This window comes from Uloborus diversus, chromosome 4 (assembly GCF_026930045.1).
Source record: "Uloborus diversus isolate 005 chromosome 4, Udiv.v.3.1, whole genome shotgun sequence".
Taxonomy (NCBI): Eukaryota; Metazoa; Arthropoda; class Arachnida; order Araneae; family Uloboridae; genus Uloborus; species Uloborus diversus.
This window is the reverse complement of record NC_072734.1, coordinates 167,086,384-167,106,092: the sequence shown is the minus strand read 5'-3', so window position 1 is coordinate 167,106,092 and position 19,709 is coordinate 167,086,384. Positions and strand designations below refer to the sequence as shown.

The 19,709-nt window shown below is 32.2% G+C and overlaps 1 protein-coding gene across 1 annotated transcript in view; it reads left to right on the top strand.

Moving 5' to 3' along the window:
• The first annotated feature begins 815 nt into the window (after positions 1-815).
• Positions 816-19,709, top strand: part of LOC129220420 (voltage-dependent calcium channel subunit alpha-2/delta-1-like) — a 96,512-nt gene continuing 77,618 nt past the window's right edge. Inside the window, 6 exon segments of the mRNA XM_054854840.1 lie at positions 816-937; positions 1,383-1,464; positions 1,572-1,685; positions 1,771-1,830; positions 9,534-9,669; positions 16,933-17,064. Coding sequence (XP_054710815.1) covers positions 828-937; positions 1,383-1,464; positions 1,572-1,685; positions 1,771-1,830; positions 9,534-9,669; positions 16,933-17,064 — 634 coding nt within the window. The 5' untranslated portion in view covers positions 816-827.

The following is a 19,709-nucleotide window of genomic DNA, read 5'->3' as shown; positions in this document are numbered from 1 at the left end:
TTTAGCCATGTTTCTATTTCAAATATCTAAGTGTCTATTTTTGGTCTACCTATCTTTCTATGTATCCATCTCCATTTTGTATTTATCTCTTTCTATTTCGCTTTATATTCATCTAATTCTTTCTACCATACTCATTTATCTTTTTTTTCTGTTATACCTTTATTTTGGCTATTTGTACAATTGTGTTGGAAAGTGAAGCCCCCCTCCCTTCTCTCTCATGAAAAATGTCTCGCTAGTCGCTACGCCACTGATCGTTGCTTCCCAAAATGCTTTTTTTTCCCCCCTGTAGCTCTTTATATTTTCCGTGCGGTCTCTTAGAGCGCAGTATGATTTACTTGAAATGTGCTCCGACATTTTAAAAAATTAAAACAAATATCCTAGAATCATTTAGATAAAACTAAAATAATGTCTAACTAATTTATTCAACAAATGAATAATTAAAGTTGATAGTGGGTAGTGGCTTACAGCGGAATGCAAGCACTCACTCCAAAAAAAATTCCTCACTCTTATTCCTTCTTTCCTTAATGCAGAAACATTTGATTACTGTTTGAAGAAATATATTTTTTCAAAATGATTGAAACATAGAGAAAATTGGTTTATCCATTCGTTGAAAAATAAAAAATTGAACGCTAAAGGCCACAGCCCCGAGAACGCCAACTGCCAGCCACTGAATGAAAATTCGTTTTCTGGCGCGCCAAGCAATCGAGCGAAATCTTCGGGTCTCGAATGTCACATGGTACACCTTAGCCTGCTTCTCAGGGATTTTTCGCCGATCACATGACGAAACAAGGGGTTCGAGAGTGCGCAGGCCCCCGCAAGTTGCCGTAATGGCGGCGAGCGGAATGACAGTGCGATGGGCCGCAATAGCGAATTTATGTTTACAGTTGTGTTTTTTTGCTTGTGTTAACGCTTATGGTTCTTTTCCATCGAGGGAAGAGTAAGTTGCTTCTACCGAGGGATCATAATTATGTGTTTCTTTGAATTTTGAGCAGAATTGTAGTTTTTCGATCGCGCTGCCATGTAGAAAGGTGTCTGCTATTTTGATTTCGCAATGCCTGCGCAATGAGGGAAAACTTATTTCCCGGTTATTTTCCAATTTGAGTAGAAATTAATGCACTGAATGTCCAATTTTGCTCCCGAAAATTTCTTAGAATTTTTAGGAACCGTTTCTCGAAGCTATAATTTTTTTCTCGATCATTTTAAAAGCTAATCAATAATGTGTATAAATAATTTAAAGTAACCCGTGTTAAACATTGTACTGTGTGTAACTTCCGAAACTTTGGTCTATATTTTAATCAAAATTTATCATGATTACACCTGGCAAAATATTTTAATAATTTTTGATTGAACAATGCAATCGTAATTTTGTGATATTTTTACAGCATTACTGAATGGGCGAAATTATTTCAAGAAAATCTCCTCAAAAATTTAGACAAGTATACGGGAATTAAGAATCTGGAAAAGGTAAAAAGAGTCTCGCTTTTATTCTTCCTTTTTACTTTCCCTCTGCACCATATAAGTTTATTATGATCCAATTTCCCTGCTGAAAACACTCAATTATCATTTTACAGAGTTATGATGATTTGAGAAAAGCTAAACTTGTTAAACTGGATGCAAACAGCTTAGTTCATAAAATGTCCAGGGATTTAACCAAGAATTTGGAGAAAAAAATGGAAGCGTTGGAAGTAAGATAATATTTTCTTTAGATTTAAACGAATTCATATATATGTTCTAGCACATATTCCCTTACTTTTCTCATCTTTCAATTAGAGACTAGTTGCTGCTGCGGAGGAAACAGTAAAATTTTACAAGTTTGATGCATCAATAGTTGTAAGTACCTTCTATTATTCTGAATTTAACACCATTATTTGTATTAGAGCAATTCCACAGTAACCGACTGACATTTTTGAAGCAAAACAATACATATTTTGCTACATTCAATGCAAAATATATGTTGTGCAAATGCTTTTTTGCCTTATAATATTGTATCTTTTCAGCTGAATAAAATCGTATAAGTTGAATTCCCAAAATATATTTTGAATCATTTTTAAATATTTAGTAAAAACTAGATAACTGACTGATATTTAAAAAAGAAGTATATCAGTCAGTTACCTTGCTCTTGACAACTTTTTTTAAATTGTTCAAAATGTATTTTTGAATTTAATTTATACCATTGAATTCAGCCTTAAAAATACAATATTCTACGAGAAAAGATTGTTTGTATATTTACGTTGAATATTACAAAATACGTGCTGTTTTGCTTCAAAAATATCAGTCAGTTACCCCTGGTATTGCCCATTAATTTTTTTTTTCCGATTTTTTGTTTTTAAATCTTAATTATTATTGCTTTGAAACAGCTTTATCCCTTAACAGAGGAGGTGTGGTCTCACAGACCGCTCAAAAGTTCATCCGATCACCCCTATTTCATTTTCAGTCTGATTGAATTTGGGTTCGCAGGTTTCTGCCGAGGCGGTAAAAACCACTGGTAGAAACCGGTTAAAACCGACATGGCAAAAACCCCTTTCTGCCACATTTATGGCCGAAACTGGCAAAAACTCAAAAAATGACATGCAATTCCTGACATACAATATAAAATGTATGAGAAATATGATTAAATTTTAACCCAAATACAATTTATTTACAACACTATCACCATTCAAAATCAAATTTTACATTGTTTTCTCACTGCAGCAGCCTGTAACAAAATAAAAGTCTTTTTGCTGTTTCTAAACCTAACCAATTTCCCAATTTGTTGTGCACAACAGAGAAATTTGAGAAGATTCTTTCAATCCCAGCAGAACTAGCTGGCATTATCCTCAAAGAACAAGCAAGATTCACAAAACTTTCATCTATAGCACATTTTTTCAAACTGGACCACCATGCGGTATTTGGAGTAGTTGTTACAACATGATTGGAAAAATAGGTTTTGGGAAAAGGAGCCGATTTGTTTTGTAAAGCAATGGTATAAGGTACATAATCAGGGTTAATATTTGTGAGTAAAGTGCGGGCACTTTCTTCTTGATTACATGATAAATTTACTCCCTAATACTTTGGATGGAGCATATAGGCCAGTAAATGATTATCAGTAACTGCTTGATTAAGCTCTTTGAGAATAGCTTTATTCAGTTATATTAAGTGTAAAATGACAAGTTCTTGAATTTTAGAGTTTAATGAAATGAAACAAATCTGTATTTATTTAAATATTTGATATATATATTACACTTTATACTAAATGCAAACAAAAAAATTATAAACAACAAACTGAAAAAATTGTTACTTACAACATTACAAGGCTAAACTTTCTAACACATAGCAATTTTAACTATGATAAATTTTACTTTGCTTTGGAAATGTCAGTCTTGTTATTTAACATATTTTTACACTAATTATTAAATAACTATTATATTAAGTTTTTGCAATGACAAAATGGAGTTATATTTTTCATTTTACTTAATTGCCTGTCATTAAGTAATTACTAGAGCTATTAAAAACATTTTCCAATTTTTGCCAGTTTCTGCCGGTTTTTACCGGTTATAACCAGTTTCTGCCACGGGCAGGGCAAAAACCAGTTTATGCCGGCAATTAGCCAACCCTGGATTGAATGATTTTTCCCAATAGCTTTTTGTTTTGTGACCTTGAACACCCCCCCTTGCTTATCAGTATCTTTAGGCAAGTGCATCTGGTTTTAATTTCATTGCATTCTTTAGAAGTGGTCTGTGAGACCGCACCTCCCCCTCAGTGCTACAATTTTCGGCAGGAGTAGACATGGCCCCTAACATTCGAACAGCGGATATACTAGGCTCATTTGTCTTATCCCCGTTATGTGGAAGCATTACAAAATATTCTAGATAAAGTTGAGAGTTGTTTGAAATGTTTACAAAAGTTATGCAAGGTACACAATGAAGGCTGAATTATTCGTGGAAATACTAATAGGGCTGTCAAAATTTTCCCGTAAAGTGATATAATCAATTTTCTGGTACTAAAATGTTCTGTATATATCAAAGAGCTAAAATAAAATCATTAATAAATAATAGATTCATTTTTATTACGAGCAGTTAGTTTTTTACTGCAGCATATGATTTTCTCGAAAAATCTTAAGACTAGCAAAATTTCCTCAAAAAAGGTATGTTTTGATTAAAAATTCAAAACTATTTTTCCCCGTGCAAATAAAAGTTCAAAGGACATCTAAGGAAAATTACAGGATTGTATTTTAATTACACGATTTTTAAAAAAATTGTGAAAAGAGCAGTCTCTGAAATCCTGTTACGTCCCATTTTTTCACCTCCCTTAGTTACGAGTTAATGTAGTTTTGCATTTGCAAAGTCATTTTAGATGACGTTTTTCTCAAGTGTTGTCTTGCATGAATTAAAATTCATTTGATAATTAGTTTTCAGTGATATAAAATTTTATCTGAATCCAGAAAAAATGTTCAAACCAGAGAACATATATCATTAGGAAGTAGAAAAATTACTTTTTTGGAGTACTTGTTAAAATTAAGAAAATATGTGTGCAAATAACAGTAAAGTTGCTCAAACTAAACATGAGAAACATAGTGCAAAAATTATGAATGGGTACCACATTTGAATTATAAATTTAAAAAAAAAAATTTAGCTCCTATGGTTGCAAATGGTAAACTGTTTTGTCCTGATTGCTAAAATGCCATTGTTGCTGTAGTGTCTGAAAAAAAATAATCTTACACCAGCTTGTTTCCAAGTTAAGTACTATATACTGCATTGTAGCCTGTTGCAAATAAAAAAGTAGAATATGTAATATATATATATAATAATATTGTTCATGATAAAATGGTGCTAATGAAATGTGTTGATCATTTAATAAATTATGTGTGGGAATTAATAATAACCCCAAGTAAAAAGTCTCCCATCCCTTGTGTTCCGAGATAGGGCGTGGTGAAGTTGTGGCAGAATTCTGAAAAGAATACCAGTTACAGATGCATGAACCCCACAGTTTTTCACAATATAGAAACAGAATCTTTTTTTTTTTTTTCAAATTGCAATTTTGAAAGCGATTTAGGTGATTGGAGTTCCACTGTACCACATTGTAATACATTCAAAAAGATACATTTGTGAGGCACCCCGGTAGCAGAAACTGCGAGACGCGAGACGTGCGTCGCAGATTTTTCGGCGGCCTGCAGATAATTTTACCAATGAACAAAAAGAAAGAAAAAAAAAAGGAAATACAACTTGGCAAAGATTGTTTGAGATCGCTTTTTGACCTGGAAGGCGATGGATGCTTTAGCATTACAGCTAGAAACATAGTCGCCATATTTGGTCATTCACAAAATCGAAGTAGAAAAGTGCAAAAGTTTTCAAAAACAAAGATGAATTGGATGTTTTATTTTTCTGCCAACAAATGAAAATAACTTAAAATGTGCAGCAAATTGTTTTTTTATTTTTATTTTTTTAAATAATTTTCTTGAGAAATGAAAAATTTTATGTGAAAATTTCACCTTATCCTCATTGCTTTGGACGCAAAAGCGTAAAACTTTTCAACTAATGTGTAGTCTCATGAGGAGTTTTATTTTTAAAATATTTTTTGCAAGAGATTCAGAAATTTATATTTTAGTTTTTAGCGCAGTCGCCATGTTTGGTCACTCCCGGGATGTTGGTACGCAAGACTCATGAAGTGCCTACGTTTTTCAAAAAGGGAATTGGATGTTTATTGCAATGCAAACTGTTGAAAATTATGCAAAATGTGCCATTTTTTGGATAATTCTTTATTATTGTCTTTAAAAATGCAAAATTTTATCTTCAGAATATTATCTTATCTTCATTGCTTTAGAGGCTAATGTGCTAAAAACTGACTATTTCACCTAAATTGTAGTTTTTTAAGGATTTTGAATTTATTAATACTTTTATGTAACAAATTCAAATATCTATTTATAACCATGAATTTTTCGCGTAGACGCCATGTTTGGTAATTCGCAAGATGGAAATAAACGATACTATTACTTACGTAAGTTTCCAAAAACAGAATTGGATGTTTTCCTCAACACAAACTATTGAAGATAACATAAAATGTTCAATAAACCATGTTTTTTTTCTTTTTTTAAATTTTTTTTTTGAAAAATGCGAATTATTAACTGCACAGTTGTATTTGATCCTCATTGATTTGAAGGCTTTGCTATAAACTAAATATTTCATCTAAAATGCAGTTTCCTGCCAACTTCTCATTTACTAATTTAAAAAAATTAAAAACCTTTTTCAATGCAAATTTTCCATATTAAAATTCATACGTCTTGAATAATTGTTTTTCATAGTGTGTAGAGTTCTATTTATTTTTATGAAAGTAGTGAAAGCTGCTGCCTTCCTCCCCCCCCCCCCCCCTTAATACTTTAAAACTCAGCGACAGTGGTGGCCACTAAGTTTTTCGGGTCTAGTGGCCACTGGCCAGTTGGAAAATAGTCCAAGTCTTGACTTTCACAAAGGACTTGTGTATTTTATGAAAACTTAAAATAAAGCTAATAATAATGCTGCAGATTATTTTCAACTACCCAAAATAGTGTCGCAGACTGGCTAGAAAGTTTCTGCTACCGGGTGAGGCACTAATGCTTACAGCTTATGGATAAAGAGTCTTCTTATTAATCCTGAAATGTATGTCTAGTTTTACTTTTTTTTTTTTTTTTTTTTTTTTTATTATGTGGATTAAACTGTCCCAAAGTTGTAAGGGGAAAAGAAAATTTGGGAATTTCAACTCTGAAGTATTATTGTAACATTTGATGTAAATAACAGTCTTGCAAAATTTTAAACTATAGTCATCCCTTGTTACTTCTCGCTTCAACTTTCGTGGCTTCACTACTTCACAGTTTTTTTTTTTCTTTTCAAATACAGTAACTAGTATAATGTTTTCCCTACAAAAGAATTACAATGATGTCTTTTTAAGCGAACTGAGCTCTTTTGAAGCGTGTAGTTGTACTAGTTGAGGGAGTGGAGATATAAAATCACCGAAGAAAGTGAAGGGAATCGCCATCTCATTTTAACCGTTAAACACTAACTGGAAAGTATAAATCAATGTATTATTACTAGGGGATGTAAATGCATCTATAAATAGTGTTCAACAATGTACTAGCTTTGTAAGTTGTATATGGTATATACGTAATACCTTTAATGAGGATAAATGTAGAGGAAAAACGGGGATTCATACGGTCACTAACTGGCAATTAATTCATCATCGAACAAGTTGAGCTATTTTCATAGATTAGTAGATAGATTGTAAGAACTTGTGTGTGTGAGTAGTTTATTTCTCAATGATTAACAATGATATATATTTCGTGTAATTTTGTGCAATATATTAAGTAATACAAATGTAATGGTGGCTAAAGATGCTGTTTCATGTCTAGGGGGCTCTAACTATGTTAGAAACATATTTAAGTTGTCGTAAAGTAAGTTTTATGCCCTCTAATTAGGAAAATATTCGGTTTATAAATACAGAATCCTACTTCGCGGAAATTCAGTTATCGCTGTAAAGTCTGGAACGAATTAACTGCAATAAACGAGGGTTAACACAGTATTTGAAGAGCATTAAGTAACAGCTCAACACCCTGAAAAGTTTCAAAAGCCTAATTTATTGAGAAACATTTTTGTTTCTCTAAGTTTTATAAAACACATTATTTACACATTATAAAAGCAATTTTTCCTATGTTTTTTAATAATGAGCAATGATTACATTAATATTCTTTTTGCTCAAATTAATTCCAAAAATTTTTAACTGGAAATTCCATGAATTTTCGGTTTGATGTTCCACTATTTAAAAAGTCAGTTGATGCTATTCTTCATCATTAGTAAGTTGCAAATTAAAATCACTTACTAATTTAATTGCTCGCTCAGCACAATCATTTACTACCTTTAATGCAGACACTGTTTCCTTAGCTTAGGTCTCATCGTTTCTTTTAGCTCAGGTATGAACATTAGCTCGTAAAAAAGTAGCATAAAGTTTCATTACAGTAAACAGATTCAGAGTCTGTTTTGTAACAAAATCTAACAATAGTTCTTTCCAAAAAGATTTAATATCTTTGACTTCTAGTTTTCTAAAATCTTTTTTAGATTTTGCTCGCTACAAATCTTTAACCATGGCAGCCTTTTCCTTTGGAGGCACGAGATCTGAGAAAAAACCTAATCCTACTAAATCCTCACTTAGATACCAAATGTTGTGCTTTAAGGTTTTTTAGGTGCTATATGGTGACAAAGCAGTAATTTTTTACTTTTAAATTGTCCTAGTTTAGCTCTAAGAGGTGTTTTATATGGTTTTATTTTCACATTCAATTTAAAAATAACTAAATGTTTAGCCTACCTATTGTGATCAAATGTTGAACTGTGAAACAGTATAACTCAGTTACCAATTGACATGTTTTTAACTTGTCATTTTACTTCCTTCTAGGAAGTAAAGGAAGTATTGTATCCACGAAAACATTTTGACCCAAAAATAGGCCTTAATTTCCATTTTGCTCTCCCCCGAATGAATGTTGAGTTTTTTTTTCAACCTGACCTCACATGGATATATGTCTAAGAACATATAGACACCCGAAATATCCATTTTGATGATCCCAGAATTAATTACAACGAGTTCTCTGGTGATGTCTGTATGTGCTTATGTATCTCGCATAACTCAAAAACAGTATGTCCTAGTCAAAATTTGGTACGTAGACTCCTAGTGGGGTCGTTGTGCGCCTCCCCTTTTGGTTGCATTCAGATGTACCTAAGGGGGTCTTTTCCACTTTTTTGGGGGAAATCATTGTTGATATCGATGCAAACTCAAGTGCATTGATAACAGTTAACTATTGAAACACATTGAAATCTTTACTAATAATAAAGCTGAATGTCTCTCTGTCCGGAGGATGTCTGGATGTCTGTAGGATATCTGTAGGATGTCTGTGACGCGCATAGCGCCTAAACCGTTCGGCCGATTTTCATGAAATTTGGCACACTGTATGTAGCATGGGGGTGTGCACCTCGAAACGATTTTTCGAAAATTTGATGTGGTTCTTTTTTTATTCCAATTTTAAGAAAAAAAAAACTATCGTAAATTACGAAATTATCATAACGTGTAACCGTAACATGGGCCCAAGCCAACTGGCGAGATACGAAATTATCATAACGTGTAACCGTAACATGAGTACAAGCCAATTGACGAGAAAATTCACCATACATTATTTGTAAGCATACAGGCGAACCAAAAGACCTTTTAATTTTTCTATTAGGGGCGAAGCCGTGCGGGTACCACTAGTGTCCAATATTGTGAAAATTAATCTGTATAAAACGTTTTTTTGCTTCAGTTCCCAACAAACTTGGAGCAAAAATATTTAAAGTGTTTCTTTGTTTACTCCAAGGCACTACTATTATCATTAAATTACCGTAAAAGGAAGTCACGTGATGCACACATCGGCTGGTTTAATTTCACTACTAATAAACCTTTTTTTGCTGATAAATACATTTGAAGAAAATACTTATTTAATTGAAATGCTATGAAATTGTAGTTAAAGGGATATTATGTACAGTAATTTTAATATTTTCTTGCAGATTTCTGATGTAGAGTTTGCAAAAATGAAGGATTTTACTGAAAATGATCCCAGACTAATGTATAGTGATAAATTCAGAAAAGGTGTGAATTACTCCTATTCTGGTGTCCACATTCCTGTTGAGATTTATGAAGGATGTAAGTTATTTTTCTTTATTGGTACATTTAAACCGATTTTTATGTGGTCTTTTTTGTGCTTTTTTTGGTGCAGTTTATGAAAATTTCAATCGACTAACTCATCTTTAAAATGAGCGCATGGTAGGATAATTTTGAGCGAATGTTTTTTATGTGATATCTATCGACAAACAAAAACAGGTTTTGGTGCTTGTACATTTTTTTTTCTATTAATTCTTTTTTTTTTTTTTCATTTTTATAATTTTGGTTTATTTATTTGAATTTTTTTTTTTAGTCGTACTAACATAATGAACTGGAGTGATGAGCTTTGCCCACAGGGCTCTGAAGTTTGTATATTTCCTTATAATTCAACCAGTCGATCATTCTGCTGAATCTATTTTTGAAGTTATTTTTAAAATATCTGAACTCTGTAGTTGATACATGTTGATTGTACTTGAAAAAAAAAAACTAATAAATAAGAGACAGTCTCACAGTTGCAAACATTGGATCACACATCACACCATCAGTCTTTGACATTTTTGTATCACTTCACTGTAACACTTCAAACATCTTGACTAGGGTCAGGTGGGGTAAAATGGGTAATGGGGTAAAATGGGTAGTCAAAATATATGGTTTTAAAAACAAATTATTTTTAATTAAATCTGCATTTTTTTGAGTGGGACATTATACTTGACTGTTCTGAATTTTGTTTCACAAAATATATTTTTCCAATAGATTATTTTTTAGTGAGAGGTAACACTTTAAACTGAAGTAGATAAATTCAAGCTGCATGTTGTCTGCCTAAACTTCTATCTCCAGTTCCTGATTTTTGAGAAATTTTTATTACTATGTCATAATATCTTTAATTGGACATTTTTGTTGCTGCTTCAACTTACAGGGAAGAAATAAAATTTTTTTTTTTCAATTTTTAATCTCATATTTTGAAAATGGGTATATGGTTAGGCTTATCATTCCAACAAGTTGTTTTAAAAGATACAACAGCATAGTTTCCTTTAAATGATTATTAATTCATTTGTGGTTAATTTAAAATGATTGAAACATAAAAGTATGCCAATGCCATGACTTTATAAAATAAACTTCGCTCCATCATAACAAATAATAAGAAGCCAGCGGTATACTTATTTTGGAGTTTTTGTGCACTTGCGCACAAAATAACAATTTCCTCAGAATATGCTGGGCCCAGCCTGTTGCTGGTCGTCACATTTGTGGGTCATTCCATGTCAACTCAACACACCCATTTTACCTCACCCCCTCAGATTTTGATAAAATTTGGCACACATATAGTGGGCACTAAGAATAACAAAAATACAAAATTTCAAATTTTTATCTTGAATAGTTTTTTGTGTACGGCCTTGTAAAGTTTTCAAAAAATCGTGAAAAAACTACAAACAAGCAATTTTCAAATTGCTCTAAAAGCTGTCAAAATTGAGTTAGAGAGGTGGGACTGGTGTTATTTTGTAGCTTTTTTAATGCTCTTTTAAGAGATATGCAACATGTCCTATGTAGTAGTAAAAAAAGTTTTTTTTTGGTGCAAATCAAATTTTTGATTTTGATTTTTTTCAAAAAGTACCACGTTTAAAATTTTCAAAAAAATTCTATAAATAGACAGTATTTTCATAAACTGCCATGCAAAGTTTTATGATGGGATGGTAATGGGATCTATGCCAAAAAAATATATTACTGACCCCTATTTTTCTTGAATGCCAGATTTTGACCAAATAATAATTATTTTATTGTAGTAAAATATATTGTAGTAAATGCTTTCATGACAGATATGAATGTATTGTACTTTAAATTCTTCTTATAAAAATATTAGTAAAAATTAAGGCAAATAAAATACCAAAATTTAAAATTATATCAATTTATGCTGTATGAAATACAAATACAATAAATATTTACAATAAAATTTTCATAAAGACAGTTTTGACCAAATAATAATAATTTTAATGTAGTGATATAAGATTTTATGAAAAATCACTTGAGTAGGGGAAACTGGGAGGTTTGACCCACTTTTTACTAAGGTTTTTTTTTTTTTTTTTTTTTTAAAGTTCGAATAAAAAAAATTCCTGGTTGACTTTTTTCGAAAGGAAATACATCCAAGCAACTTTTTACATTGCTGTTATTTATTTAAGTTAAAAATTATTTTCTTTATTAAAGATTTTTCAAGAGTGTTCAAACTGGGTCAAACCTCCCCACTTGAGGGACGTTCGACACACCATAAGAGAGGTTTGACATAAAACTATATATACCCTATATATAATATACATTAAATTGTTTATGAAATAAACACTCTGTGCTCATAATAAATTCATAAAACCTATATTTCTAGACTATATATAAACTGTGGATTTGGGGCAAAACTGCTAGTTCTGTATAACATAATGATGTTTTAGAAATCTACAATACAAGTTGAACATACTTTTGTTGTTTGGTGAATACATGAATAGTTATCATTAGTCGACAGCTTTACAATAATTAGCAGATTTTATAAGCCTTTACATTTATGAGTGATATAGAAGGGTGAGAATTATTTTAACTTCATTGAAAATTTACACAGAACTAAAAATATTAATTTTAAACAAATAAGAAATCACTACTAACTTAAAAAAGGTTAAAGAAGTGAAATTGTTGAGTATAAATTAGATTTTATGTAAAGAAGGAGGTCCATGTTCAGAAGTTCACTGTTTAAATTTTGAAAAAGCCAATTGGGTTTGGTCTATATCATTTTCTAGAAGAGCGTAAGTTCTTCCTGTTGGAGTAACAGGGTCCACTCTTGTTAGTATGTTCACAACAGAGACCCACATTACATCTGAATGCCTGGGGTAGGAAAAAGATTTGGTGGGTCCACTTGGATAAAGAAAAGCAATTTTAACTTCATCTTGTTCTTCGTTTTTTTCTAATACATAACCAAGCCACCAATTGTTGTCATACACGGCAGTAACGTAGCCTCTTATATCTTCAAATGTAAGTTTCTCAGGAGATTTCGTTACCTCCTTTTCCCACACCTGAGTATCATTTGAAAAGTACTTCACTAATAATTTTGAACCACTTTTAGGGATGAACGAATGGAACTGCTGTGTACCTTTGATTGTTAAGGCTTCTTTAAATCGGGGCTGTAAAATCTTATCAGTTTCAATGTAATCTTTTTGTGTGGAAAAGGCAAAATCTACTTTTGGAACATTTTCGACTGCCCACTCAAAAAGATCTCTTGGTGTTTGGATCTGGTTTTCGTATGGCCTCTGCAAACTTGCTCGAGCTGTCAGTCTCTTAATTGAACCGCCTACTCCATCACAAGGCCCTTTTCCATGCGCCGTGGCCGAAAAGTGCCACTCGGCTTCAATACCGAAATCTTTCTGATGAAGACAAAGGTTCAAAAAATTTTTCTTATTTTTGTATTGTGCGCCAGAACCGTCTGAAAAGTAATAGATTTTTTTTTGGAAGCTTTTGGAACTTATTCGTTAAATAAGGAATGAGTTTCTTGAGAAAAGTGTAGACTGCGATTGTATTGTGTTCTAGGCAGTCAAAAATGACAACGAAGTTCAAGTGTTCAATTTTGCCGTTCTTAAAGTATATCACATAGGGATGAATGGTGACCTGCTGACTAGTCCAGTGGTAGCTCTGGGCTTCATCCTGTAAAACTATGCTGTAATTTTCAGAGAAATCACATGTAATTACAAATTCTGACTCTCTGATGTTTTCTTTAATGTTGTTGAGGAATGATGCTTGTTGCTTTACAATAAAATCATGTCGGACTAAAGAAGGCATGTTGCTGCAAAATAAATCTATAAATTCGTCTGAGGTTTTCTCAAACATCTCTAGGTTGCAGCGATCGACTGACACCCATTGGCGAAACTGAACTTTTTCAATTAAGTTTTTTTCAAAAGAAGTTTCTAAAATTTTCCGTAAAGCAGTTTCTCCAGGGCAATACTCACAGTTCCCCATGTTGCAATCTATTGTTGATGGGTTACAAAGCATCTTTGCAATACAATCCTTGTAGGTTTTCAAGTTACCATCTGTAAGTGAATTTAGCTTAGCATTTTCCATCATCAACTTTATGTTTTGATGAGTTGTGCACACACATACAGAGTGTGTGCCGCTCTGCCCAGCTAATATACAGTGTTTTGGTTTTAATTCCGCGAATTTAGAAAAACCAATTTTTATATTTATGTGCTTATCTTTGAAATGATTATACGCTTCTTTTAGATTACACAAAATAAGTCTTTTTGACATTTTTTTCTTGCCTCCATCTGGCGGAGTAACTGTTACACAATCTTTTATTCCTGGCATCGCCCGGCTAATTTCATCGTTTTCGTAAAAAGAATGCACAGTTTCGACTGTTTCTGTTGATAAACACTTCCCTGGCTTTGGATTAGGACCTTCCATAAACCCTTTTTCTTTCAAAATTTGCTTTGACTGTCGAACTAAGTAGTTTGGAGCATTAAACTCACGCATTATCTTCCTAACACTCCATTTCTCGGGTAAACATGTGAGAATCATAACTTTTTTTGATCTATTTGTACAATTCAAAAAGTTGGTTTTCAGATTTTGAAGAACCGATTGGTCAATTTCAGTATCATTATCTGATGAAGAATTTTCAGCAGCAACAAAGAGTTTACGTTTCATAGATGAAGAGGTTTTTTTTTACTTTAGTCGAAGCATACTGCTTGGAAGTTATTTTCTTCTTATCAATCGGGGACACACCTAATTCTTGAAGTGAAGTATTTAGTGTCTGAACAATCACTGAACTTGTTGCAAAGTCTGGATCTTCGTCTGGAACATTCACCTCCAACTCAGGAGAATCTTTATTTTCAGAATTTTTTTTACTAATGGGCACTGTATTTTTTAACTTAGTTAGGTCTTTTCTACACTGATCACAAATCATGGAGCCATCAAGTATTTGTGGAAATGAACCTGTCATCCAAGATGTGACATTTCTCAGTTTTTTTCTATCTCGAACACGATGATTTGTTTTCTTCAATGGATTACAACACTGAACTCTTACCACAGTACTGCATTTTTCACTAGTTTCCATATTTTCTAAAAAATTCTTAAAACTTGCCTTTTAACTACAAGTTTTAATCATAGATTAAATTCGCTAACACATGAGAAATACTGAAGTTCAAAGTAATAATTCTTTTATGTGAGGTATCACAACTATTTTACATTATGGAATGGATAACTTAAAACAGTAATAAAATTTAAAACACTACTTGTTAGCAAGGTCTCTAGTCACTGAATGAATGCTTGTGGAGAGTCTGGCTTAAGCAAGTTAGAAGAAATACCAGACTGCCACATGGGGGGCCATGTGGCAGACTTGGTGTTTGTTTTAACTTGCACAGAAAGGTACCAACTTGCTAGATCTGCAGATACTGGATCAAGTGAATGGAAGGGAAAAATTTTTTTTAAATAATACTTGCTTATCAAACTATTTAGCCACAACAATATTTATTGTAAATTTATCAACTTTTCATACAGCATAAATTGATATAATTTTATTTAATTTTTGGTGCTTTATTTGCCTTAATTTTTACAAATATTTTTATAAGAAGAATTTAAAGTACAATGCATTCATATTTGTCATGAAAGCATTCACTACAAAATATTTTGCTACAATAAAATAATTATTATTTGGTCAAAATCTGGCATTCAAGAAAAATAGGGGTCAGTAATATATTTTTTTGGCATAGATCCCATTACCATCCCATCATAAAACTTTGCATGGCAGTTTATGAAAGTACTGTCTATTTATAGAATTTTTTTGAAAATTTTAAAAGTGGTACTTTTTGAAAAAAATCAAAATCAAAAATTTGATTTGCACCAAAAAAACCTTTTTTTACTACTACATAGGACATGTTGCATATCTCTTAAAAGAGCATTAAAAAAGCTACAAAATAACACCGGTCCCACCTCTCTAACTCAATTTTGACAGCTTTTAGAGCAATTTGAAAATTGCTTGTTTGTAGTTTTTTCACGATTTTTTGAAAACTTTACAAGGCCGTACACAAAAAACTATTCAAGATAAAAATTTGAAATTTTGTATTTTTGTTATTCTTAGTGCCCACTATATGTGTGCCAAATTTTATCAAAATCTGAGGGGGTGAGGTAAAATTTTAATTAAAAGTGTGTTGATTTGACACGGAATGACCCTTGTATTTGATTGCAATCAGATGCTACCAATTTCTCTAATGAACCTTTAAATTCACAGAACACATCCTTGTTTCAATCCGAAAATTATGCCTCACAAAGCACGATTTCGTCACCTTATAAAGATTTGAAAAGTGCAATATTGTCTGCAATTTCAACAAGAGCTTTAGATTTGACAACTACCTGCATGAGTTATTTAAAACAACTTAAATGTATGCTGGCAAATACAAGTAACATTGGTAAAGATGTTTCAGAAAGGCTAAGAGTTGAAAGTGGGAAAAATAATGAATTAAAAAACAAGAAAATAAAAAATAGTGGAAGAAGAAAGTTTCCATTCAGAGGAAGTATCTGGAATAAAAACTGCTAAAAATATGCTTATGAAGCAAAGTTTAACCACAGGTGCCTGGATATAAATATTATACTTAGAGGAAACAAGCAAAAAAGAATCCATTCACATATATATGGCTGTTGATAGAAATATTATGAGATGAAATATTTTTAAAAAATCCGAGATAGGAGAATTTTCTTATTTTTCCTGATATAGACGACATGGATTTCATTGAAAAACATCAAATAATAAAAAAAATTAATGAGCCACAATTTAACAATAGAGGCCATTACTTTTTTTAAAGAATGACAAGTATGGATATCATGCATTGAAAGAAACCTCATTAATATTTTGTCAAATTTACTGTTTGCACTATTTTTTTAAAATTAAATTGTAAAATTTTGTTAACTGACTCTTAAGTCTATAATATCACACTGCATTGAACAAATAGTTTGCTTTTTTATCACTTCTTAGACTTCAATACCCATTTTACCCCTGAGGCTACCCATTTTCACCTGCATGGGGTAAAATGGGTATAGAAAACATATAGTCATAAACACTCCTCTCAAAAATAAATTTGTATCAAATTATGTGTGAAAATCATTTAATTCTACTCTCAACATATGTAATGTATACATAAAACAAAAAAAAACTTAGAAACAAAATATTTTGACAAAAATATTTGAGTCAAAATCCAAAAGTAGGCTATTTTGTACCCATTTTACCCTACCTGACCCTACTGTTCTAGTCTTCACATTGGAAACATAAAGTGATTTTTTAATAATTTCTTTCAGATCCTGATATACTGAATGGATTGAAATGGTCTGCTACTTTGGACGAAGTTTTTAAATTAAATGCCAAAAATGATTCAGAGATAATGTGGCAGTATTTTGGAAGTCAGTCTGGATTTATGAGGACGTATCCAGGTAAGAATGGCTAATTAAACTCTAATAACATCTGAAAGCAGTAGTTAGACATCTAAATCTGAAAGCAACATTAAGGTACCCTACAGTTGAGTTGAGGCAACACTATAAGTGGTTTTGATGTAGAGTTAAGAGATAATTCAACTGTAGATGAGGTCCAAAGGAAACTTTTTTTATCCAAAGGTATGCTTCAAATTAAATTGCTAATCCTGTCAAAATCGGTTAATTACAAGTGTTTTATTAACATGAAAAGTCAAGCAGTCCTGTGTGCATATTTAGTGCCAGTGTAGAATATAAAAGCTAGAGATGCACCAAATAATGAATACTCAGTTCAATTCCCAACCGAATATTCGACCGAATTCCGAATGTTTGATTAAATTTTAACTGTAATAATTTCTGAGTGATTTTTATCTTTTATTTTCTGCTAATTCAAAATTGAAAATTTTTATCTATTTTGTGTCTGTTAAGAAATGTTTCAACAGATTGAAACACTGGTTTTTACAAAGTTTGAAAACATAGTCTTCAATTCTAGAACTTTGGTTCAAAAGGAAAAATTCTGCAATGATAAATGCAGAAAAACAACTGCTTGAAAAATGTTACTTACAGGTTTCATTAAAGTTATTTAAATAAAATTTGTACAGTAACCATAGAAACAAAATGATCAAGGCCTGAAAATTATGGGTGCGGGAATGTTTGATCAAGGTTTCACTGTAACTAGCCGCCAGGGCGGCTAGAGTAATCTCCTTCGGTGACCTTGGCAGCTGATTTGTGCACGCCGTCTTTGACTGTGTACTTTAGGGGCTTCCTCCTTCTTGCTATAAGCAACAGCATATTAATTAGTGAGTGCATAGTTAGTAGTGGATAGTTAGAGTGTATGTAAATTTTTGGTGCGGTGTGCTTCTAGAGCCGTTCCATTCCCAATCTTCAGTACTCCTAAAGTTTAATATTAACTTGAATCATTCAATCACTTCCATTTCAAACAGAAAAAGAGCGAGAAAATATAAGCTCTACAAAAAGAGGTTTTCTGGAGGCAAGAAAAGCATAACCTTGAAAAACAAAAAATTGAGAGTAGGTTTTGCAAAGTGCCAGCTTTTGTGCTTTGGTAGAAATGTCCTTGAGAATTTATGTTTAATTTATTTCTCCACTGTTTATAGTCGCAGAAAAATGAAAGCTGTCAAACATGTTTGAAAAATTAAGATTATATCGATGCATAGTTCGATCCTCAATTCTCTGGCGTTCAGAACAGTGTTGCCGGATTGGGGGAAATTTCCCCATTTTGGGGAAATTTTGGGGAAATGGGTTTTGAGGGGAATTTTTTGGGGGAAAATTTTTTTCTTGGGGGAAAAGCTGGGGAAAAAAAGAACCTCGGGGGAAAAAATAATTTTTTTCGGATTTAAATTCGCGTCAAGAAGTAGTAGTTACATTGTTTGTATCAAACAGCGTTGTTTTAGCTTTGCTCAACTTTATGGAATTCTCATTTCGCATTAAGTGGAATATTATGCAAAGGAATTCAAATCAATGTTCTGTGAGTAACTAGTTGATGCGTGAAACAGGTAAAAATAAGTGATGAAGAATGTTCTTGGATAAATATATACAAAAATCATAGTTAAAATGTACATACAGAAGCAGAGTAGTAAATGCGAGCAGGGGCGGCAAATGGGGGGGGGGGGTCAAGAGGGGGCGATCACACCCCCAAATTTTTTGAGCAGAATGTTAGAAAATGGGTGAATTCAATTTATGTAAGTCAGAAATTAATGTTCACTAAAGGAAATCTCGCTGGTTCTCAGCAACTATTTGATGAAACTCGACACATTCTCAGAGAGACTATAAAAGTGTTTTTCCTTATTTGGATGATAACTTAGAAATTCATGAAGTAATTTCGGCTTTTTCAGAACATAGAAAACTGGTAGAGAACCATGGTTAATTTTAACTAAAGAAGACATTGTCTCATATAGGCTAAATATTTCACACTTGTGTGCCCAGTGTAACGATGGTATGTCCAATATGACAGGCCCGTGAAAAGTGGTGTGGCAGCATGGTTTTCACAAGAAAATTCCTTGATATTTTACATTCACTTTTACGCTCATTTTTTAAGTGTACACTTATTTAATGAGTGTTCATCGCCTTCTTCTGCTAGAAACACGTTTCAGCTGCTCAATACATTATAATGCTTTCATAGAAACTTCTTAAAAATGCATGTGATTATTGAATAAAAAAAGACATATCAACCAAATACCTTTTATGGGGCTCTATAATTATGCAATCGCGTAGTGACACAAGATAATCTTCAAGAGTTAAAATGATAAAAACATTTCTCTATAACTTCAAAGCAGTGATTTGACGACTGAAAGAATTATTGCAAAACGATTCTTTCAATCTTGAAAAAGCTCACGCCCTTTAGCATGTATGACTTCGTTTTAATTTTTATCCAATTTGTTTGCATCGGGAAAAGGTTTTTGAAAAATGCTTTACTCTATCAAAATCTATATCTTCAATCCGCTACTCGACTATTCAAACCACAGTTCAATCTATAATTGATCTGTGCACCGTATTACCACAGTTCAATATACAATTGAAACTGAAAATAGATTTTTTTATAGATGTATATTTCAATCAATCGAGAAATTTTTCAAAAAAATTCTTCCTCC